We start from the raw sequence: 25,347 nt of genomic DNA, 5'->3' as shown, positions 1-25,347 counted from the left end.
ACTCTCCAAACTCACAAACATGTATGGGCCTCTGAAACCCACTGAAATGTTTTGAATCATAACTGTTTGAGATGCGTTAAATTCCCCTGCTCGTAAAGTTCCGGAGAATGTTCCTCTCTGGAGCCACCATCTTTATGTTTCTCTTTGAACTTATTCCGGTTAATATTCCCGTTCCAATGACTTCATAGGTTTCAGCCATTTTGTGCGTGTTCTTATAGTGAACTGACATGTGTTACACACCCATCATTTCCAGAACTGATCCGACAAATATTGAGCAAGCTTCCAAATGTCCCTTACTGTCGAAAATATTCGGCGTAAGAGTGTCCAGCAGGTTGCGAATAAGCAAACAAAAGTTCAAAATGGCTTCGGAATTCAATACTACCGATTCTAATATATCATCCCTTAGATCCCCTCAAGCAGATGCTGGCTTGAGTTAGGCATTTTCTCATGGAGGTTTTGTTCATAAAGGTGAATTTTTCTGCCAATATATATGTAAAATGTTGGGGTCGACTTGCCATTATTCAAAATTGTACCGACAGGTTGTAAACGATCTTTAGGTCTAGTGCATGCAGAGTCAGACACAATGTTGAAATTCTCAGTGCAATTCTTGCAGGAATATTAGCAAAAATTTACGGAAAAACTTAAAGCGACTTCTGTAGGAATCTTTAAAAAAAAAATCATTGAAAAATTTCTGAAGAAATCTCTGATGGAATTTTTACCCCAAAAAAGCCAGCGTTATGATTGCGAGAGGAATCTTCGAACAATTTCTAGAGTAATCCGCGAAGGAATTCCTAGGGAAATTTCTGGTTGAGTTTAATAAAGAAAAAAGAAAATACCTGAGAGGATTGCTAAAAAAATATGTATTTCAGAAAATCTCCTGCAGAAAATTTCAAGAGGGAATTATTGCGATACTTCCCAGTAATGGAATCAGTGGTGCATTCGAGGTTACTACAAGTTACTCTCTGAGTGATCAATTCTTCAGATAAAAGGGATTAAAAGCATTTGTCAACAAAAAAAAACACCGACATGAGTTTTTTCTTTTTTTTTTCATTTTTTTTTTATTTTGTATTCGTCTTTCTAATTAGAAAAACAGAGTTTCCAAATTTAAAGAAATTCGCCCCAAAGATGTTTTTTTTTGTTTTTGCGTTTTCGCTTAAATAGGTGAAATCACCTATTTTTTCAATTTTCTGTAAGAAAATGCTCTCTTCTGTTATTGCCAATTTTTCCTTTTATTGCCAAAAATCTTCTTTTTTATTTTTGGAAACTTCTCCTATCAAATATAAGAAAGTCGCCTGTGTTTCATATGATCGTGTTTCCATTTTACTCTATGAGCGTTGTTTTCTTCAGATATTCTATCAGAGATTTCACCAGGAGATCTTCTAAAAATTCTTTCCGAAATTAATGAAAAGATTCTTGCCGGATTCCTCCAGGAATTCTGACAGGAATTCTTTCAAAAATTTTCCAAGGATCGATTCAGACATTTTCATCACGGGTTGTTTTGAAACCCCTCATAAGAAATTCCTCCAGGTATGGTCCTTCCAGAAAATGCAAACTTTCAAATTTATTTAAAAATTTCTGTAGAAATTATTGCAGGGGTTTTAAAAAATGGTCTAAGATTTTTTTAAGAAAATTTTGTCCTTAATTCATTTGGAAATATTTTTTGAGATGCTTTACGATTAGAAAATCATTCAAAGTCTCCTAACGAAATTTTTCCCTGGGTTTTTCAGGAAATCTTTCGACCATTTCTTCAGAAATTCCTCCAGGAATTGGGTTCTCTAGGGGTATCCAGATTATTGCATAATCGGAATCTCCGTCCAAAAATTAGCCGAAATCCAAAATTTCATCATTTTTGGTGCCCGGGAACTATTTTTAAAGTGCATTTTAAGTTTGTAAGGGGAAATTTTTTTGTTCGGGACGAACTGTCACTTTATCGACTGAACTGTCATTCTATCCACGGAAATTAAAACTGTTTTATTTATTTAACCATCAAAACAAAGAAATTGGAATGCAATAAAATCACCTTATACTCAGAAAATTAAGCTCTTTCGATTAGGCTAAAGAAAATGGCAATATTGAATTCACTAAACAACCCAATTTCTTAGGAAATTCATTCAAGAATTTCTTTCATTGATTTAAAAAAAAACATTTATAAATTTTATCAGTTTCTCAAATTGCTTCAGAAATTCCAGGTATGTTTTCAGTAATATTCATTGAGATTTCTAAAAAATATTATTCAGAGATTAAATTTGAACCATTTTTGTGTAAACAAAAAATCGTAGAAAAATCCTTAAGTGCCCAAGGAATTTTACGGAAATCCATAATGGAAGTCTTGCCGTAGGATTTTTTCACAAATTGTTAAAAAAAAACATCTCAGAAATTACTCGAAGATTTCCTTCATTGCTTGAGAAATTGCTTCAGAGATATTTTTAAAAATTTCACGCGGTATTTTTTTCCAAAAATGCATGAATTCAAAAATTTTGTCGAAAGGTGTCTATGAAAATTTACCAAACATTTTTCTGAAAATACCCCATGGATTTCTTCAGAAAATTCAACAGAGATTTTTCTCAGAAATTCTTTCAAAAAGACTTTTATGCTTGATGCTTTTCAGGAAAATCTCCAAAAAAAGCCTACAGATTGCTCCAGAAATATCACAAAGAATTCCATCACAAAGTATTACAAGGATTTCTTTACAACTTCTCTAGGGAAGCTTTTAGAAAATCTTCCGAAAATTCCTTCAGGAATTCTGTTAGATATTCTTTAAATAAGTCATTCAGAGATTCATTCTGAAATTTTGTCTAAGGATTCTTTCAGAAATTTTTCTAGGAATTCTTTCATAAATTGCTCGGGGATGGATCATTTCGAATTCCTGGATTTTACTTAAACAGATCTCCCCAGTAATTCCTCTTCAGAAATTGCTCCAGTCATTTCTTTAAAAATCTTCCAGAGATAGATTGTCTATGAAATTATTCAAGGGAACTGTTTGGAAATTTCTCTTGATATTCCTTCAGAAATTCTTCAAAGACTTCCTCCATACAATCTGCTACAGATTCCTACAGAAAATTCTCTAGGGATTTCTTCAAAAATTCTTTAAGAGATTCCAGCATAAAAACTTATACGGATTCTTACCATGGATTGCTTCCGAAACTGTTTCATGGATTTTCAAAAAAAATTATCGGAAATTCCTCTAGAGATTTTTCTAACAATGCAAAATCCTGATGAAAATAATCAGGGGCTCTCTCATGGAATTCATAAGGGAATTTTTGATGGAATTCCTGAAGAGCCCATAAGGGGAATCAAAGCCCTGAGAGAATTGTTAGTAAAATATATACAGAAGTTCCTGTAGAAATCTATTCGAGCACTTCAGACGTAACCATTGAGAGACTTCCTCTCAAGCAATTCCTAATAAAAGATTCGCTTAGTGAATTTCTGATAGAACTTCTTGGAAAATGTGGGATAAAATTCTTGGAGAAATTTCTGTCACAATTCCTGGTGAAATATCTGACTGAGTCTTAGACAAAATCATTGAAAACTAAAATCTCTTGCCAAAGTCCTGAAGAAATCCATGACGGAACTTCTACTCCCAAAAAATGGCAACGTAATAATTGAGAGAATTCCTATCGGGATTTTCCTACAGGAATTTCCGATAAAGTTTCAGACGAGTTTCTGGAAGAATTTCAAACAAAAATCCTAACGAAATATTTCGGGAAATTCCCTTCAAAGAGGAACAGGAAGATGATGGCTCCAGAGAGGAATGTTATCCAGAGCTTTACGGGAGAGGTAATGTAAAGGAATCATCTCGCTCGCTATTCTACCTCGAATATATACATAAGTAATCTACAGTTTACTACCCTAAAGAACAGTATCTTTCACGTTAACTTGCAAGAGAATGTCTCTTCGATCTGCTGGATTGTTTAAACACTTGAAACTCCTCTTAAACACAAAAAAAAAACTTTAAAATGATAATTTCAGCATAAAAACTGCCATTAAACTGCAACAAAACATCTTGAAAACATCCTTTACCACAAAAAAAAAACAACGTCAAGCACTGCGTCAGACCCGGAAGAAGAAATCTGCTCTGTCTCAAACCCACCACCGACCGTTCCCAAAATGCTCGTTATTTTCAGCTTTAATTGATAATTCTTTCCGTCCGTCTTTGCGCTACCGAGATGGAATGGTTGTAGGTAGCAGCAGCAGCATCCGTTTTTTCCTCATTCGGCACCATTCAGGAAGACCGCACTTTTCAATGGAAATTCTTTTCCTTGAGTTTTCCTGTGTTTTTTTTTCTGAGCTGCGCTGTTGCTAACAATTTTTCGAATCTGTTATTTTTCTTGGCTGATTTATCCGGACGACGCGTTTCTGCTTCTGCTTCTCATTCCCCCCAAACCCCGGAGAAAAAAAGGGCTTAATAACGGTTTTCCGTGTGTATTGAGTTTTTGCTCGTCCAAATCTTGCTAGGACCAGAAAAGACCCAAGTCTCGTCTTGTCGGAGCGCCCAAACGTGCGGAGTGCGCAAATAAATGATAATTTTATGTGTTATTTTTTCGCAGGTCGTCGTTGTCAGTGTCGTCGTCAGTTGGTTGGTCGTTCATTTCGTTCAGACTGATTCATTCGGCTCCATCAAACAGGGAGGATTCGAGCTGGAGCTGGGGCACGTGGTGGCGGCGCCGTGCAGATGGGGCAGAAAAACTACCGCATTGAGACAAGTCACAGACACACAAGCAGAAGTCGATTCAGGCAGAGTGATGTATTTCCCCTGGTTGACGTTTCTGCAGTACAAGCCATTGAGATGGCAGGAAAAACTTGGAAATGTTGCGAAAATTATTGTGGCTTTGCTTGTTCGGCTGTCTGTTGGCCGTAGAGTTCGTCGGAATTCATGATTCGTGCGGAGAGAAGATTTATCGAAAGCAACGGGTATAACTTATATTTTTTATTTCCATGTTAGAATCCAGACAGCAATCTGTATTTTAAAAAAAGAAAAGAAGAGGTTATCCTCTGTTAACAGTTGAATCTGATGACCTTGATGACATCAAAACAGAACTTAAACTGTAATGGGCTTTCAATCTTTCGAACGATCTATCAGATCGGAGAAATTTCCTCTAGGTCTTGTGCGAGACGACTTGAAGGATTCCGATTGAACGTTGCTAACTGAGTTTGGTCGTACCATAGTTTAACCAGATTTCTTAAATTCTTAGCCCATGGGCGATTTCGATTGACATCTGCACTTACAATGTTTACACTGCCAGAAGTTATTATAGTTTTAGTTGTAGTTTATTATAACTGTTGGCAATGCTGATCTCACTTTTACACACTTTTCACGGTAGAATTACAAACGTTACTGCCATGTGAATCCTTTATATTCCTTCGCCAGTGAAGCTCTGGAGAACATTCCTCTCTAGAGCCACCATCTTCCTGTATCTTTTTTACGTTCACGTAGAGCAAAGCATATTTTCAGCATTTCTGACTTCTCTGCATCATCACTTGAATACCGGGGGTAATCAACGACGACCGCTAAAGCGATTTTGACGAAGAAGCCAACCCTGCTTGACCATTAGTGGGTCGCAATAGTAAACTTCATGTGACCTAAACGAATGAATACATGGAATAAGCTGGACTTCTGGATATGCTTATATCGTTGGTGACCTCAACATGGCGCAGGCAGCGATGGCAACCCTGACGACGTACTCGTCGAGCAAATGTAGCTTCTGAACCGCTACAGAATGTTGTGCATATACTGGAAGTGTCGATGACAGATATCCACTAATAGGCATACTTTAAATTCTGAATAACCTTCCTCTCTGGAGCCACCATCTTTCCCGTTCTCGTGAACACTAGTTTAATCCGTTTCAATGTTTTTTTTTTATCTGTGTTAACGAGATTTTTAGCCATAGGCTAGTTCGTCTCGGGACCCACGCTTTACTTCCCTTCCGAAGGAAGAACTCACATTTTGCGAGTTTGTCGGGAGTGGGATCCGATCCCAGGTCCTCGGCGTGATAGTCAAGTGTTCCAACACCACCACACACCAGGTTCACTCCCTGAAGATGGTCTAATAGCCGGACCGAAACGTCGACGATGATAAGTTATTTATTAATGCAATCTGTTAGACTGAAAGCCGAAATCTCCCAATGTTTTTGGCAATAATTGTGGAAAATGGTAAAAACAACACAATCCGTTTCCAACAACACCAACAACCCGTTTCCAGCTTCATAACTGCTGAATTGCGATTCATCCATATGACCATTTGGCCTAGTAACCATTCGGCCTAGCGACCATTTGGCCTAATGACCATTCGGCCTAATGACCTTCAGTCTAATGGCCTTCAGCCTAATGATCTTCGGCCTAATAACCCTGCATCAAATTTACAAAATACTTGAATACTTGATCACTTGGATGTTGCTGAGAGAGATCAACGATAGACGCTGAAGCGGTGTTTACGAAGAGAACCATCCACTCCCACCGTTTGCTCAGGAGAGAGGCCGATGGTGGTGCAGTACCATATTTTCTTGACATTCGTGATTATGGCCGCTCAATCCTAATGTATGGTCTACACTTGTTATGCCCGCAAATATGTAGGGATCTCATGTAGGTTCCGTTTTAGGTATAGAACGTTGATGTGAAACCTCAATGATTATCAAACTCTGGTTGGACTATCATTAGGTGTATCGCATGGGTTTCGGGGCATTTGGCCGAACGCCATTTGGCCGATGACGTTTGGCCGAACGCTATTTGGGCGAAAGGGTCATTTAGCCGAATGCCGTTTGGCCGAATGCAGTTTGGCCGAAAAAGGATGATGAACTTAAGTGATCTTGCCACTGTTTCCTATATCAGTATATCTCAAAAGAACAGCCTTTGATTCAAAGAAGGAAAAGTCTTTGACAAATATTCCCAGTTTCAACGCTAACTAATCCTTTTATGGTACAACTTGAAAGAATAGCCTTTGATCAAAAGAAGGAAATATTCTGATGATATTGAGATATGAATATGTAGACGTAGAATAAACTGGTGTTGACATCATTAGTGGCTGCGTTACGGCTTTCTAAATTTGGTAGCGCTTTAATCTTGAGTTAGTGCGTTGCATTTCTCCAATTACTTCGACGATGCGTTCGAATTCTACTGATTATATCTCAATACGCTACCCAAGCAGCTCACATGTCACAAAGTTGTGTTGACAGTGCAGGTTTTTTGGTGGGACACCAGTCATTTTGAAGTTAACCTGCCTTTGGGATAAAATTACATGAATGTAGCTCCTGTACAACCAAAAACCTGCGCTGTTGATACTCCTTTGTAACATGTGTGCTACTTGGGTATACTCGTCCAGATAGGCATGAAACTGTGTCTGTCTCTACAGCAAATTTTCAGCCTGCAGTATCTCATCTCTAGTCAACAAATGTGGTTGAAATTGGTTGTTTTTCAGACCAGCATCAAACAGACGGTGGACTAGTGAAACAGAGCTCGCCAAGGGCGTTACTGTATGTGGTTGTCCTGTGGTTGCTTTTGATTCTCTTGCCCGTGAAGTTCCGGAGAACCTTCCTCTCTGGAGCCACCATCTTTCAGTTTCTTTTTGAACACTGGATTTGATTTGAAGAGCTCCCATTTTTATCCCTTCCTAAGTAACAATGAATGCTGAACAGTGAGAGTATTAGCTGAATAATAGCTGGTTAATAGTGTCAGTGGCTGCCCAGACAACCACAAATCGTATACGCCGTTGCATAAGATGATAAAATTGCCCTATGCGCCATATGCGTGCGTGCCTCCATATAGACGCATGTAAAATGTACGCATATCGCCTCCACTTTATCATCTTATGCAACATCTTATACGATCACTGGTTGACTGGGTGAACACAATGATAGCTGAATATTGTTCTGAAGTATGGGTTGTTCAACCTCTTAAACAGCATTACATAGCAGGCTAGCTAACAAGTTGAATAGAATATTATTCATCTGGGTAACCAGCTTTAAAACATACACCAACATGCCGAATAAATCATCATTTTATTAAATATTTTTTGACAGCTAACCCAAGCATGTTTTCGTGAAGTCCACATCACTTCTTCAGCCTCAATACAGACTTAGTCCAACTAATGTTCTTGACTATTCAGATACAACAAGTAATGCTCTTGTTTTTGAGGATATGTATATGAGTGTGTGTGGTGTAGGTCCAAAGGAGAGTATTTATAAATCAGGAGGTCCGAGATCAATTCCCAGTTATCCCGCAGATTAATTTACACATTCCTAAACATCTCCCCGGAAATTGATGCAGCTAATGGTTAAAAATAGACTCACGAAAGTGTTTTTATTTTATTTTTACAACTTATTAAATTTAATTGATTACTGATTAAGCGCATATTAAGCCTTAAATCAGCCTTCCAATGAACCTCAAATCAGCTAATGGTTGAAAAAAAAATCACCAAAATTAGATGCTTAGGAGCTGAATGAAGGATTGTACCTCTTGTGCTCAACTTTTGTTCATTCATGGCTGCAGCATAGCTTTCTCAATTTGGCACTACTGGCAATATCGATATGATGTGCTACATTTTTCCAAATGCTATGGTGATTCATTCAGATTCTACTGGTCATAGCTCAATAAGCTGTACTCGTCCGGAAAGGCACGAAACTGTGTCTGTCTTCTTCCTCTTCTTCTTTATGGCTCGACGTTCGCATTGGAACTTGGCCTGCCTCTCTTCAACTTAGTGTTCTTAGAGCACTTCCATAGTTATTAATTGAAGGGCTTTCTTTGCCTACCGTTGCATGAATTAGTACATTGTGTGGCAAATAAAATGACACACTATGCCCAGGGAATCCAGAAAATGTTCCCGACCGGAACGGGAATCGAACCCGTCGTCTCCGGATTGGCGATCCAGAGCCTTAACCACTAGGCTTACTGGGGACCCCAAACTGTGTCTGTCACCCTCGCAAATTTCCATTCTGCCGAGCACCTCATCTCTAATCATCACATTTGGATGAAATTCTGCCTTCTTATCATAATAAATGTTTTCCAGACCAGCATCAAACAGACGGTAGACTAGTGAAACAGATCTCGCCAAGGGCGTTACTTTATGTGGTTGTCTTGTGGTTACTTTTGATTCCCTCGCCCGTGAAGTTCCGGAGAACCTTCCTCTCTGGAGCCACCATCTTTCTGTTTCTCTTTGACCACTGAATTTGACTTGAATAGCTCCCATTTTCATCCCTTCTTCTTTTGTCACCGTACTTGTTGACTAACTCAGGGGAGGATGTTGATAAAATTCCTAAATAATTAGGCAAAATCGTCGTATCTGTTAAGAAATTTTCTGAGGTGAAATTTCACCTTAAAATTGAAATAACGTTAGGGAGGAGGGTTGGTTTGACATAAGACAAATCGGAATTTGTGTCAGTCTTACATCGTTAGCTGCCCTGTGGTTCCCCTACACTCCTCAAACATGAAGTTCCCAAAACCTTTCCTCTCTGGAGCCACCATCTGTCTGTTCCTTATTGAACACTATTTCTCCCCATTCCAAGGGCGTCGTCAGTTGAGACGAAGATAAAACTCACCAATACATTCTACCCCGCCATGTATCGATGACCTTTTTTAACAGATGTTTTCCCCTTATCTCTCTCCGTTTCAGGTTACAGCCAGGACATCACACACCACTTCACCGCCTACCTGCCCAAGCTGGAACACGACGGAGGCTATCCGCAGCAACAACAGCAACAGCAAACAACGCACTACATCCTGCCGCCAACTCCAACGTCTCCTCCTCGGTCACCGGAAGACCCGCACCGAAGTCCCTCCCACGGCAGTCCCTCGTCGGCGAAAAAGCATCTTTTCAGTAGCTCCGGAACGGCACTGTCACTACCCCCAAAAAAGAAAGACATCTACCGACCGTACTCGTTGGACGATAGGCCCCGGAACTACGAAATCCGAATCCCTGCCGAAGAGGACCTTCATGCGGCGCACGCCATTCTGGACCTGAGCGCGTCGACGGCATTTCTTCCACCTCCTGCGCCGCATCAACTGCTGCAGCACCACAGTCAGCAGTTGATGCACCAGGAGGATCGTCTACAGACTGTGCCTAGTTCGCTGGGATCGCCGGAGCAGAACGAGAACAAGAATAGCACAAATACCTTGGATGACAGTAAACCCTGTAAGACGGTAGCCTATACGTACGAAGCCTTTTTCGTGAGTGATGGACGATCGAAGAAGAAGGTTAGCGATCCGAAGATAGTTCTGGAGACTAAGGCCAAATACACCTGTACCGAGTGTGGAAAGCAGTACGCGACTTCGAGCAATCTCTCACGGCACAAGCAGACGCACCGAAGTCTGGATTCACAGTCGGCGAAGAAGTGTATGACCTGCGGCAAGGCGTACGTCTCCATGCCGGCCCTAGCGATGCACGTCCTAACGCACAAACTTTCACATAGCTGCGGGGTCTGTGGAAAGTTGTTTTCGAGACCTTGGTTACTGCAGGGTCACCTCAGGTCACATACTGGGGAAAAACCTTACGGTTGCGCGCATTGCGGAAAGGCTTTCGCCGATCGGTCGAACTTGAGGGCGCACATGCAGACACATTCCATAGATAAGAACTACCAGTGCCAACGGTGTCACAAGACGTTCGCGCTGAAGTCGTACCTCAACAAGCACCTGGAGTCAGCGTGTTTCAAGGAAGATCCTAGCCTGGGTCCACCACCGTTGCTGAGTCCAAGCCACTGTATGGACGACATGGATAGCCACGACGGCCACCAACTGATGAGCGGAGTGTCCCTGGTGGACAAACTCGGAGCGCGCGTACAGGTGAAGAAGGAGAACAACAATGACGAAGCTTTAAATCAAAACTTTGCAACCCTGGCGGCGGCAGCAGCGGCCAGCAGTGGGGTCGCCACCAGCAATATACTTGTGATGAAGAACGTGGCCGGCAGTTTGCTGGCCAGTAGCAATAACGGTCCGTCCACGGCGCGGACCGCCACCATCCTGACAACGAACCCGACGGCAGCGGCGGCAGCTGTCCTGGGAGCCGTCAATGGCACAACGACCATCCTGACCACGGGCAGCCATCCGACGGCGGCTGTCCACATAAATGTCAACTTCAGCGGGTAACCGATAGTGGATGCGGCCGCTCTGGCCGCCACCAAGGCTTATCGTATTATTTTAAACTAGACGGGCGGCCCGGGGTTCAGACTCGCCATCTACGCAGTCAGTGCAATCGCTTCGCGAAGTGTAATTAAACGCTAGTTTTCGATAGAAGAGGTTTGATTTTAGCAGGGAGTGTACGGAAGCAGTTTGTAAGTAGCGTTTTCCACTTTTAAAACGAGCAACTTTTACCAGTTTTTTTTCTGTTTCGATTAAACCCCATAGCTGTAGTTCATACAAACAAACAACCCTAGAATACAAACACTTGAATACACTAACAAAGAAACAAACACAAACACACACATCCAAACAAGAAGCGAAACGATACGTCAAAACAAAAAAAGTGTTTATGGATGAAATCCTGTAGGAAAAAAGAAGAAAGCATTCCAGAAGCAATCCCAAGAGCAATTAATCGATTCAATTAACCTAGTGGTACTACCAATTTCAATTATGCGTTGACTTTTACCTGTAGAAACTGCTTTACCCTCTCTTAACACAATATATATTTATCAAACCAGCCAGGCTAAAGCGCATCGAATGCAAGCGAAACTGTACAAAGAGTAAGGCCGTAGAGAGGTTATGTTGACGGAAAAACAAGTTAATTACAGCATTTTAAAACTCCCGTTCAGGCAAAGGCAATCGCTCGCTCGTTTGACACCCGTTTTGTTATGGAGGGAAAAGCCCCAACCCAGTTGACACACAACGAAGCCTCGAGTATGAAACCCCCGGCGTGCGGTGTCACGGAAGCACCAGTCGCGGTGTCCTTATCGCTGCCGCACCCGCCCGAAATCTGACTGAAAATGGAAAGTCAACTCAATTGTAGGCGTAGACTGTGTAGGAAGGGAAACGTCAAGAAAAAAAAACTCAAGAATTTTGAGGTTATCAGCGAACAGAAGACGGAGACGGGGCACAATAATGTCAAATGATGAAGGTGTGTAGGCTTGCTTCGGGAGACTTCGTTATCGGAGGCCCCGCCCCCTGTCCGTCCATCACCGTCATCGGCTGCGCTTGCAAGCTAGTTGACACATCTACGATAAGGGCTGAAGGCGGTGGAGTACACCGCCGGACGTAGATGAAGAAATAAATTGGTGAACTGCGTTGTGGGGAACTGTGCGCCGTGGAGTGAGAGAACTGATAAGTCAGTCAGGAGAGTGTAACAACTGTGACAGAGGTGAGTTTACAGGAAGCACTGGGAACCTGCGGGGGATGGAAGGTGCGAAAGGAGTAGCGTGCGGGTGACAGGTCTTCATTTTTGCTGATTAGCGATGGTGGTGAAGTTGGGGGCAAAAGTTCCTCACGTGCTAAGCGATGTTGAAATCCGCTCAGATTGGACGATGCATTAGAACAAAAAAAAAAACTGACCGACACGCAACATTAATCGTTTTGGCGATCTGATCAGGCCGTGTTCTCAGCACCACCACCATCATCACCTAATGGCTTCAGGCTTCGGAGTGCGACCCGCAAAAACACAGAAAAAAACTACACTGCAAGCAATTTTGTCATTAATCATTCCCATTCGATCCTTCTTCTCGTTCGCCTTGGTGGTCGTCTTCATTGCCACCACCAACAACATCACAGACAAATGGTACAAACACTCCAAATATGATTCTCAGTAGAAAATCTATGATTCAAAATGTCAACTTGAAAATCAACAGGTGGCGCTGGTGTGAAATAGTGTTATAGACAAAACGGTGGTCAGTCCAGTCATATGGGAAACATTTGTTTACAAGATGCTGGTAATCACAGACAAACTTTTGTCGTTTGACAGCAAAACGATAAGATTGATCGTTTAACTGTCAATCAACAATAACTAATGTTATTAGAAACGCTGGATTGTCATCTTATCGTTCCGGCGTTTCACAAGCAAGAATGTTCACCGCAATCCGGATGCGTTACTGGTAGGATCCTAGATGATTTGATGTCTGGTTGTTCGTGTCATTTTGGCAGTAACTTATCGATTAACTGTCGAATGGCACAAGTCAGACGTCATATCGAATAATCTGTACCAGAAAGCAAGTTGCGAGAGCTAATGATCGCCACCGTTAAGCTCCTTTTTTCTACTGGTAATCACACGTCCTGTATGCCTGTACCGTTTGACAGTTGATCGATAAGATCGATCACCAATCTTATCGAGTAAATGTCAAACAACACAGCCAAAAAGTCAAACCGTTAGATCCCTACCAGAGAATGAGCTCAGTTTTTGGCGGCCAAAAGCGCATCTGAATTGCTGGATTGAAACGTCAGATTGAGAAGTAGATATTCGCCTCCTTAGAAGTGAGATCTTCAACTTTGATAATTAGGAACAATTTCGCTTCCAATTGTCTGTGTTACCATCATCGTCACACCGTATCGTCGCTACCGGCACTCCTTCCATCTTTTTCGCATCGTCGACTCCAGTCAACCCAACCAGCTATAGGTAGCGTAGAGCCCGACATCGGGAGCTCCCCCTTCCTACCAGGAACTATTTATTAGATTTTATTCAATTATTTATTCATCGTCCGTGTTACACTTCCTGGCTGTCTCCGTGGGGAAAAGCTCTGGTTGTTTTCTTTTTTTTTGCGTTGCGTTCATACCAGCCATTCAGACTGCGGATTGGCTAGTTTACTACCCATGCTAGCTAGTTAGCCCTCGTTATCGTTGTCACGATCATTGGTGGTTGGGCTCGGAAGTGGAACCATGGTGAGTCGAAAGGTAACTCATTTGATGACAGACGGGTAGAAGAGACGGATAATGAAGATAAGAAAAAAAATGGTCTGAATTATGTTTTGAGGTTTTAATTTGCGTAAAAAAATGTGATTCTGTTCTTTAGGATGAAAAAGGTGTTGTTCAAACAAACTTAGATAAAAAAAATATGAAAAAAAATACCGATTTTTCATGGGAATCGAACTTACTTACCGCTTGGACCAGCGCTTTAACCAACTGGAGCACTGAACATGTTACGATTCAGCGGAAAAGAAACCTAAACTAGGCTTCATAAGTCTGAACTAAAATTCCACAAAGGTGAAGATATGACGAAGCTTCAAGAGCTCAAATCTGAAAAACCAAATGACGGTCCACACTGAGAAGTTGATCGATTCACCATTGGTGGTAATCGTTCGATCAACTTTCCAGCACGATGCTTCATCTGGATCTTCAAATTAAAAGTAAAAAGTCCTTGGAAGAAAAAAAAAAAAATTTGAAAAAATAACTGAGCAGTAATGGGTTTGAAGTGGATGGAAACTTTTTGAAGCAAATATGACTCCGTTAACGAGAGTTTTGTATACTTAAAAACATATTTTCCAATATGGAATTGAATCCTAAAAATAATGTCATAAGCATCAACATTTACATTTTAAATTTAGAGTCCATACCATTTTGGTATAGATAAATATAGGGAGCGATGACTCCAGGCCATATGACTGTTCCAGTGTTCATTACTGCCAAAAAAGGGAAGGGTTCTTGTAAATTTTACAAGCACTTGAATGAGAATACCACAGAGTATATATGTTAGAAAACTCTCGAATATTTCTCCAAAATAGTTTATTTTCAGTTTCCCCCAGTTATTTCGGAAATATTTTAAAATTATTTTAGGATTTAATCAAGTTTCCTCTAAAAGCTGATTTTTTTAGACATATTTTGATTTTCCAAAAAATGCTTCCAGAATATCCTGTAGATCTTCTTCCGTGATCTTCTAATTATTAGATTGATTTGTCGGAGGAATTCGTAATGGCATCTTGGGAATTGCTCTTGAAAAGGTTTTCAGAGTAGCGTTGGGCAATTTTGAATCGATGTTCGCAACATCGATGTTTTTATTCCGATTAATCGATTTTTTGAATCGATCTTCAAGCCCCACGAAATCGACTGAATCGATTTTTTACATTCGATTTTTCTGATTTGGAGGAGGTATACGACTGGGAGGAAATGTTGAACTGTTGTGGCTTTTTCAGTCTAAGAGCATTGAAACGGCTAGTTTGGCATAGCCCGACGTTTCGGTCCCGTGTATTGGACCTTTTCCACAACAGTTCAACATTCGATTTTTCTTTCGATTCAAAAATATTACTTTTTATCAGAATGCACTGTAGAATTTAATCATCAAATAATGTACATAAAATCGAGTGTCTATATAATCTGGGGTTTAATAAATCGAGACATACCTGTATATCTCAGGTTTTTTAGGCAATACCTCCAAGGAGTCTAAGTGAATCTTTCTAAGGATTCTCGAGGAATCCTTATTATGGTCTAGTCTAGTGAGTCCCTTTCAGGGTTCTATTGCATCCTTCTCAGAATTCTAGGTCAGCCCATCTCTGGATTCCGAACATTGTTTTTTTTTTGAGAATCCCTCTTAGGATTCTAGATGAATTTGTTTTAATAATGTGGAGGATCCCTCTCAAGGCTCTGGTACAATCTCTTTAAGGATACTAATGAGATGTCTAATGTTTTTTCATTAATGCAGCAGAATTTTTCTCGGGATCTTAAGAGAATCCCTCTCAGGTATCTTGGAGAACCCCTCACAGGATTCTGGAAGAACCCGCTAGGGAGTTCTGAGGATATCCGTCTAAGCATTCAGAGAGACTCCGGAGCAAAAACTACTCACAGGATTCTGAGGCAATCCGTCACAGGATTCAGGGAGAACCCATTACGGGAATCTGAAGAAATCCCTCAGGATGCTGGAAGAATACCTTTAAAGATTCTGAGAGAATCCATACCAGAAAACTAGAGTAATCTCTACCAGGATTCTAGAAAAATCCTTGATAGAATTCCTATTGGAAGAGTCTTTCTCGGTTTTCTGGGATAAGGTCTCTCAGGATGCTGGTGTGATAATTTTCAGCATTTTGAAGAAATCTCTCACAGAACTTTAGCGGAATCCTCTGAGTTATGGAAGAGTCCCTTGAAAAGTTTTGGAGGTTTTTTTCTCAGCAGAATTATATGGGAATACCTATCAGAATTCTAGGAAATCTTTGGATTCTAAGGTAATTCATTTCACGATTTTTGAGTATTTCCTACCAAGGGTGAAATCGCTTTCAGGACAAACAATTTCTGGATGATCTGGGTTGATTTCTGTAAGGATTCTAAAAGACCTTCACTTAGGATCCCACTCAGAATTCTGAGGAAATCTTTCTAAGCATTCTCAGGAACTCCTCTCAGACTTCTTGGAGAATCATACTCGGAATTGTGGCGAAATTACGAATTCTGGGGGAATATCAGGATTCTGGCTCACACAGGGTTCAAGTAGCGTCCTTCTCAGGATTCTGCGTTAGACCCTTTTAAGATTCTGGGGGAATATTACTAGTGTTCTGCTGGTACTTTTCCCAAGACTCTCTGAAAATTCGGCTTTTTGGGGTAATCCCCGTCAGGAATCTGGGGTAATTTCTCTCAAAATTCTGATCAATTTGTCTCATGATTCTGGGAAAATCCTTGCGATTCTGGGGCTTAATTTTTTAAGGTTCTAGGGCACTTTCTTTCAGAATTAATAATTATTGATGAATCTCTCACGAGATTCTGGACAGAAATTTGGATTTTGGAGAATCCCTCGCATAGATTTGTGACTCCTCTTATATTTTAAGAGAAACCTTGAAAGAATTTCCGAAGAAATCATAATAACAATTACTAGACGAATTTTCAGTGGTACTTTCAACAATTTTGATGCAACTTTGCAGATATAAGAAAAAGATAGGATTCTGGATGATTTTCTGAAGGAATCTTATGTAAACTTCTAAAAGAGTATTTTTTGGAAAAATTTTCGTAAACATTTTTAAGAAACTTCTGGAAAGAATACCTGAGCATTACCAGGCAAAAAAATATAGAACTTGGTGGATGAATTTCTCGTGAAATATTCATGAAATTTGAAGGACTTTTTAAGACGAATCCTTAAGAGTTTTTCAAGATGAATATTTGGAATATTTCTTGGAAGAATTTCTGGGGGAATCTTCGGATGAATCCTCACAGAAACTTTTAAAGAAATCCTACCAGGAATTTCTAAAGGATTTCTTGAAAGAGCTTCTGGAGGAAAAAATATTCGAGGAAATGCCAAAAAAGTACTAAAGAATTAAGGCATTTTTTTTAGAATTCTTGAAACAATTTGATTTGGAAATTATTGGTGGAATTTCTGAAGAAATACTTTGATTAACTTTAGGGGAGATCCTTGAAGGAACGTTTGGAAGAAATTTTCAAAAAAAAATTCTGCTTAAATCCTCGGAGAAGTTTCTTCCAAAATTCATGAAAGGAAAGCATCGTTAAAGAATATCTTGAACCTCTGGAGCAAATCATGAAAACGCTCTGGGAGAAAATCATTGAAAACCCTCGTAGGAATTCCAGAATAAATCTACGCAGACCATCCTTGGCAAGCTGCGAACAAATCTGTGGGAAATTTAGAGTGAAACTTCTGAGATTACTCCTCTTCGAAGTTTTAAAGAAATCTGAGAAGAAATTGCCAGATGGAAGTAAAGCATTCAGAATGCTCAAAACTAGAAACTTTATTTTTTTTTGAAACTTCTTCAAAAGAAGTTCAAAAGAGGTTTTCTTTTTCAATGTTTATCAATTTTTCAGAATTTTTAATTCAGAATTTTTAATGACGTAATAAATTGAGATATTTTTAAATTACAGTAAAGGTCTAACATGGAATCTTAGAGCTTAGAACACTGAAAAATTGTTGAGGACTCGCTAGTAGAGTCCATTCAAAGTTTTCAATTTCAGTAGATGTTTTCTAACAAATCATCCAAAAATCAAACTTAAACTTCAGCATGTATAACTTATCGTGATTTTTATGGAAAATTAGGTTTTTTTCTTTTTTTAACTCAAATGAATTTCTTGATTTCTTTCATTTATATAGACGAATATCTGGAGAAATGCTCTCAGACAAATTTAGACGAAATTTTTAACAGTTTCTAGATGAATATTTGAAATATTTCTTGGAAGAAATAAAAAAGGATTCCTTGAAAGATGCTTTGACGAAATGTTTGAAAAAAAAAAAACATTTAGAGGCCTCTAACAAATTATAACAGATGTTTATAAATGTATGTCCTCAAGGGAGCTTCTGATTTTTTATTTTGAATTTCTGGTGAAATCTTTGGAAAAAATCAGCAAGGAATTCGCGGATAGCTACTGAAATTTGTTATTGAAATCTTGGGAAATTTGAGAATTCCGGGAAAATCTTGAAAATTTTGACACATCTGAAGAATATTTGGGAAAAACTAAGCAGATCTCTCTGTGAATTTTCTGAAGTGACTTTTGAAAAATTTCAGTCGTTCTCGAGTTAAATACTTGAGAATACCTCAAAGAAATTTCTCAATACTGGTACTTGAGAGAGTTCGACTGACATGTGTGATCAGCTAATTTATCGGCGCTGCAGTCTTGGGGAATCAAAATGACTGTTTTAGATTTGTCCCGACGTTTCGACTCTGTTTCGAGTCTTCTTCAAAGTAGCTAGATTTCTCAATACTTTTTCTAAGATTCCGAGGTTATTTTTAAATATATATGAAAAAAAATTGGGAAAAATAATGAAAAAATAGGTCAAGGATGTCTCGAAAGTTCTCCGGAGGAATTTCTGAAAATGTTTTGGAAGAAATTCAATCAAAAACTTTGCAAGAGTTCCAGGGGAAATCTTAGCAGGCATTTCTTGAAAACGCATCTTTGGAAAAAGGTGGGTGAAACTCCAGAATTAATTTTTGGTGTAAATTCTGATGAAGTCTTGGAAGGAATTGCTGATAGAAACCTCGTCGATTGATTTAGAAACATCCATCCATTTAAAAAAATCAGAAGATACCTTAATCCATACTCTACATGTGCACGAAAACCGATTTTGAAAATATTGCTTTGAAAATTCAAAAGCAAAAATTTGAGAAAATGCGTCCAGTTTCGCCTTAATTCCTAAAATTTTGGATAAAAAAACCAAAATAAATTGAGATGGTCTATAATTTCTGTATATATGATTAGTTCAAATATTATAAAGTATCCTGGAATTATTCATAAAGGGCAATTGCCGCAGACTTCTTCTGCACTTTTTTTTAGCAAACCGCTACGAAATTTCTGAAAATTTCCTCTTAAGAAATTCCAGAGACATCTTGAAGTGAAATAACTTCAGGAGGCATTTGAGAATTAAAGGGAGTTTTGTAAATACATATGGGGTAATTGGAAAAACTATTGAAAGAAATGATTGGCCTAAGATTTCTCGCGTAATCTCTGGAGGAAAACCTAAAAATGTTCTTGAAAAAAAAATATATAGAGGAAATTTTGTAAGAATTATATAAGAAATCCTAGCAGGCATTCCTGAATAAGCTGCACAATAATATTTGGGAAATTGTTTGTGAAACTCCTAAAGCGTTTCCTTGTGCTTATTCTGAAGAAATATAAAAAGGAATTTCCTATAGAAATCTCAAATTTTTTTTTAATTTTTTTTGAGATTTTATAGAATGAAACTTCAATTGTTTTCTATAGAAGATCTTCCTATCCATTTCTGCTGAATATCCAGAATTGCGAATAAAAAAAAAACAAAATAAATTGAGATGTTCTATAATTCCTGTAAATCTGGTTAATTCAAATATTTTAAGAACTATGGAAAATTTAAAAGTGGCTAGTTTCAGATTTTATTATTTTTTTTTTATCTGTTTTAAAGAGATTTTTAGCCTCAGGCTAGTTCATCTCGGGACCCACGCTTTACTTCCCTCCCGAAGGAAGAACTCACATTTTGCGAGTTTGTCGGGAGTGGGATTCGATCCCAGGTCCTCGGCGTGATAGTCAAGTGTTCTAAACATCACACCAGGTCCGCTCCACATTCAGATTTTATTAATTTCAGTACCAATTTCCAAAAAAATGATTGAAATATCATTCAAACCAAAACTTTGATCATTGATATCTCACCAAAACGCTGCTGGTTTGGTAAAAATATTCAAGCTGAAAACTAGAACTGCCTGGCCTGCAAGTTATTATAGAAGATTGGTTATTAGTGAAAATTTTAACAAAATTTATTGAAAAAAATGTTTGAAAATTTCTGCCATATATCCGGCAAATTTCATGGATTTTTTGTAGAATATTAAAAACCGCCTGACTGAGGAAATTGAAGAAGAAGTTTCAAATCATTTGTAGAACAGTTTGTTATGGAACTAATGGTGAAATAACTTGATATATTTTTGTCGATCCTCTCAAGAATTCTTGAATAAAATTGAGGGATAGTATATAGCCTGGATTCTCAAAGGTTTTTCCAATGAAATAAGAAACAAAACAAGGTTTTTTGAGAATGTTTAGTAGTACCCGAGGGAAGAATCAAACGAACTGCTACAATATCATTAAGAAGTTTGGTAATTGGTAAATAAAGATTTTTAAATGGAATTTTAGGAAATTTTCCAAATTTTCAGTATTAGGAGGCGAATTAGTAAACGGCTGAAAGTCTCATTAATAAAGTGAATTGAATTGAATAGAATTTCCAAAATTGCTCTACAATGTCAAAGATTTGCGAGAAATTTCTTCCTTATTCCGTGTTGATAGAAATTCTGCTAACTTTATTTTAGTAATGGTGCATTACAAACAAGCTTAGAAAACATTTATCGAAAACTATCCACGATTTCTATTTCAGGCAAATCTCGAGAAATTTAAAAAAAAAGTCGTCAAGCCTTTCCGCTTTTTATTGGTCTACTGTAACGGCATTCAGCAAATGTTGTCGATCATATAAAAATGTGCAATTCAAGTTGGCAGATTTATCGCAAGGTTTTCATTTTTTTTTGTAGAAATTATGGTAGAAATACTTAATGGCTTGCATAAAAAAGAAAAAAAAAAGTTTCCGTCAGTTTCCATTTAAACAAATGAAAACACTCAGGATTACAGGTAACAAAATTCTAATTTCGAAATCGTACTCCACACACAAACAGTTTGTTAATTATAGCCCGAGTCGAATTCCAAGCTGTTTAAAAATTGGGAAATTACCAAAATTCAAAATTCGTGGGATGAAGTGATCCAATTTCAAATCTTTTTACATGAAGAGAAAGCTGAGTACATATAAAGTATTTCTAAACATCTAACTGACTATTTTCACCTGATCAATGAAAGTCATGTAATTAAAGAGTTTGTTGGACAATGTCCCAAAAGTTTTGCGTAATTTTCGAAAAAGAAAGCATGTAGATGTTTATGTTCTAAAGAGAAAATAACAGTTTCTGGTCTGATGGTATTTTTTCCTCGGCGTTTTTGAGCTCAAAACATATTTAACCATTAAAAATGTCCGACTGGTTACCGAGTTCCAAAGTACTTCAATCTAGTGTAACTGGTGAGAATGTTGCATAAATGCTCGCCCGTAGTTTGGAGGATAGCTGCTCTCGTCTTTCGGATTGGTTGCCGTGAGTTCAATCCGCACTAAGGCTCAAATTTTTTTTTTTACAATTTATTTATAAATTCGAAATGTAACAAACTACTCGTCTTTAAATCCGTCATGTCTGAAATGAGTTACCACCACTGCATCCATGTCCTTCTCTCTTTTGGATATTTTGAGATTGCTCTCTGACCCGTAAGCGTGAAATTTTGTTTATATCAAATTATGAGAAAACGTCAGGATCGAATCGTCATATATTCTTTTCTTCCTTTTCGTCCAGTCTATTATATTTTGATTAAGATACGTGTTCCATTATTGAATGCGAAGTTATATCTTTCCAACATCCGTGACCCGTTCCCATTAAGAAAAAAAAACTTCGAATTAAAGCATTTGAAAATGCTTTGAAGATTTGGGAACTAAAATCCTGTTTCGTTTGAGTCCGACTGGAATCGAGTGAATGACGAAGTTTAACCGTAGATTATAGGATCACATTTTAGAGGAGGGCAACTATATAGTCTGTAAGAAAAAGAAAAAAAAATGAAACAAAATTGTTAAATCAGTTGGTGCCAGTACGTATAGTTGAGAAAGTGCGAAAGAGTAAGTGAAAGAGATAATAATCACTAGATGAGTAAGATATCTGAAAAAAGAGTTAATGAAAGTGCATCAAATTAATAACCCAGAATTAAAAATCTAGTCTTCGCCTAGTCTCTAACGGAAAGAGTGGGTCGTTTAACACAAAGGCAGCTTTTTGGACATAAATCCATGGCCCACTTGGATTGGCGAGTATCAGAAACTGCAGCCAACAAACGCTATTCGTAGAATTCTAGTACTACACTACTTATCTAGTCCTGATGATGTCTGGTGTTTGGCTAGGGGTGGCACACCATCCGCGAATGCAGCGCTAGACATTTTCTCCTTGCTGGAAGTCGCTGGAATCGACACCGATCGAGGAAAGCTTTTCGGTTCCATTCTACACTTCTTTGAACTAATCTTGGCTTCACGTTCTAGAAACGTTTACTTTCTCTTCAAATGTTTCCTTTCTTCTGTCAAAAAAAAACTTCAAACTGGAGTGCGTGACCAACAACGAGCAAATCATCGAATTTATCACGAATTTTGTGCAGTTTTTTCCTGTTATCGGAAAGATCAAAATTGGTTTTGATTTGGAACTTTCCTCAAAAAGACGTCCAGCAAATGACAGCAGCAGTAAGCAAAAACACGACTTAGCAAGTAAGCAGCAATAACGAAGTAAATAAACAAAAAAATGTTCATAAATGCAACGAAAGTTCTGAACGAAAAGCAACGTTTCTCAAACAACGAATTAGACCGTAAGTAAAGCAATTGTTTTTGTTTACTCGACTTTTGAGAGTTTTCCGAATGTTGTGGCGGGAGTCCCCACGTCGGATTTTACTTTCTGTAAATAGTTCTCTGAGAAAGGACAGGTTCTGGAAATATAAAGATTTGTATTTGGTAGGGAAACCAGAAAAAATCAGACGTGAATGAGAGTTGAGTTTTTATTGCTAAAAAATGTAGGGCCTCCTCCAAGCGCCGTCGCTAGCGCCATCTTTTGATGGGGTGTGTGCGACTGCCGGAGTGAGACGCCAAGCTGCAAACTTTGACAAGCGCTTCTTTAGATGTTGATTGATTATGAGAAAAAAGAAACATGCATTGTAATGCAAGAAAAATAAACAAAACAAGCCGCAGTTATTGAACAGAGACAGAGACATTTTTAACCGTAGACAAACACATACACATACATACACAGCACTTAGAGAGGAGATGCTAGATCTCGTAGCCTTAGATTTTATATGAGAAGCTTTTTAACCGAGCGAAGAGGAGATTGTAAATAGCTGTCACTCAACCTTTACAACGGGAAATTAATTTGTCAAATCAATCATCTTCATTTAGTGTCCCGGAATCCCGAGGGATCCGGATCCTTGGGTGCTGTGGCAGGGGATTTGCGAGGGATCGGAAGGGTTCGTCATCGCCGGAGAGAAAACTGATTACCCTGAAGAAGAGTTTAGGCGCGAAGACAGGAAAAAAACGGGCAATGAATTATCTTTCGCATCGGTCTCGGTTGACAGGTGTCAAAGTACTTACCACCGGCCATTCCAGAAACTCGCCTGAAGGGTATGAAGGGTTTGTTGCAGGATGGGAAACCCTTCCCCGCGTGCAAATCTCCTCCAGCCAAGTACATCGATGGGCGCTTGAAGAAAAGAGAAACTGTGAAAGAGTTGTTTAGAGGTTAGGATTTTCCGTTTGTTTGCCTTCTTTTGTGAAATTCCTTTGTCCTGGAAACAATCGGACCGGAACGTGCTGATGTGGACGGATGTGGGTAACACGTGCAATAGGATTTGAACGGGTTGAACGGGGGTCGTCGCCTTGCCGGCCAGCTCCCTCGGGCGACCCAAAACCAGAGTGCTGAATGTGTGCGTTTTAGGAGTTAGGTTAGGGCTTTGACACTGAGATGAGAACTTACTTGCATATGTATATTGTATAGTCAATTTAAACTTCGTTTCTTCGGATGCGGGAAATCCCTACCGACGTTCGCCTTCCGAGCCTTTCGGAAGGGGACAGCGATTGTCAATTCTGATTTGTACTCTCACGTGGCATACACAATTAGTTGTCCATCCAGAAAACGGAAACCGAGAGCTTTAGTCCAAATAATCGAGCAATTAGTAACTTATCTAGATAACTTTTAATCGAAATCACCTACACACACAAACATATTTACTCAACTATATATTTCGGTAAACCCCCCTTGTTAATTATTACCCCTTCTCAGCAGTAGAGTTAACTATCAAAAATCTCCCGAAAAGAGTGTCTCTCCCCTTGGAGATTCAACTCCGGGAGTAAAAACCCTTCCCAAACTTATTCAACTTCGATAAGCAATTTACATACAGTTGTAAAGAATGGAGTGTAATCTAGTCAAAGTATATTCGAGAAATGACAGTGCGAGAGGCTTTCAAATGATCTCATTACGTTTTAAGATGACCCCCTTATTCTCAGGATCGTTAGGGTTCAAATCAAAACTACAAAACCAAAAAAAAAAACTCTGTAAATATCAAACTGAGGCAAACATTCCCATACAGTAGAATGAAACCAAAAATTAACCCAAAACTAGGATTAGCAAGAACTGAAGCAAATTACAATAATAAGATGCCGTATGTAATCCACGCTCTAGTTGATAGAATCCATTATTTATTTCGCTTCTATTTAATGAAATTTTACTTAGTCACTTGAACCCATGTGAATAGTTTACGACTTCTAAAGGCATAGCAAATTATAGTGAAACGAAGTTTCATCAGCTGCAAAACCACTTCAAAAGTCATCTTTGCGGCTGGTTCACAACTTCTTCAATCTCGGTAGATTCGTTTGACAGTTAATATTTATTTATTTATTTAACTTATTCTTACACTAAGAAATCCCAAACAACCGTCTCTAGCCAGTACTGAAGCATATACTCATCCTCGGACAGAGGAAACAAACGTAGCAATTGTAGACAAAGCGCCGAGCAACTGAAAAAAGCAATTGTACATACGAAAGCAATATATTGAAGCAAGTTTTAAGAATAACTTTTAAAAACCCCAACTACTCAAAACAAAAGACAAGTAGCAAACCAGAATAAAACAACCAAAAGCGATATTAAACAGTCAGTAGTGAGCAATATATTTAAAAACCCAAAAAAAAACAATGCATAAAAGTGACGACGAACAAAAACAAAAAAGTATTTTTATAAGTCAACATCCCACGCAAAATGCGTGGGAACCCCGTTATGGTGAGTTTGAAATGTTTCAAAGTTTGACGTTGCGTGAAATGTTTCCCCCCGCATCACGCGGGGGGCCGTCGCACACAGAAGCAAAGTCGTCACCAGACGACGACACATCCAATAAAACAATTGAAAATTGAAATTTTCGCCGAGAATTGTAACCGAAACGGAAGTGAACAGAAGTAATAACAGAAGAAGAAGAAAA

At 38.8% G+C, this 25,347-nt stretch overlaps 1 protein-coding gene across 1 annotated transcript in view; it reads left to right on the top strand.

Moving 5' to 3' along the window:
- The window catches only part of LOC109405162 (zinc finger protein 776-like), a 192,136-nt gene extending 167,069 nt beyond the window's left edge, over window positions 1–25,067 (top strand). The window contains exon 2 of the mRNA XM_029879321.2: window positions 9,602–25,067. Coding sequence (XP_029735181.2) covers window positions 9,602–11,070 — 1,469 coding nt within the window. The 3' untranslated portion in view covers window positions 11,071–25,067. The remainder of the gene's footprint in view (window positions 1–9,601) is intronic.
- Window positions 25,068–25,347: the final 280 nt, after the last annotated feature.

Source organism: Aedes albopictus, chromosome 2, assembly GCF_035046485.1.
Source record: "Aedes albopictus strain Foshan chromosome 2, AalbF5, whole genome shotgun sequence".
Taxonomy (NCBI): Eukaryota; Metazoa; Arthropoda; class Insecta; order Diptera; family Culicidae; genus Aedes; species Aedes albopictus.
This window is presented reverse-complemented; position numbering and strand designations above follow the sequence as displayed.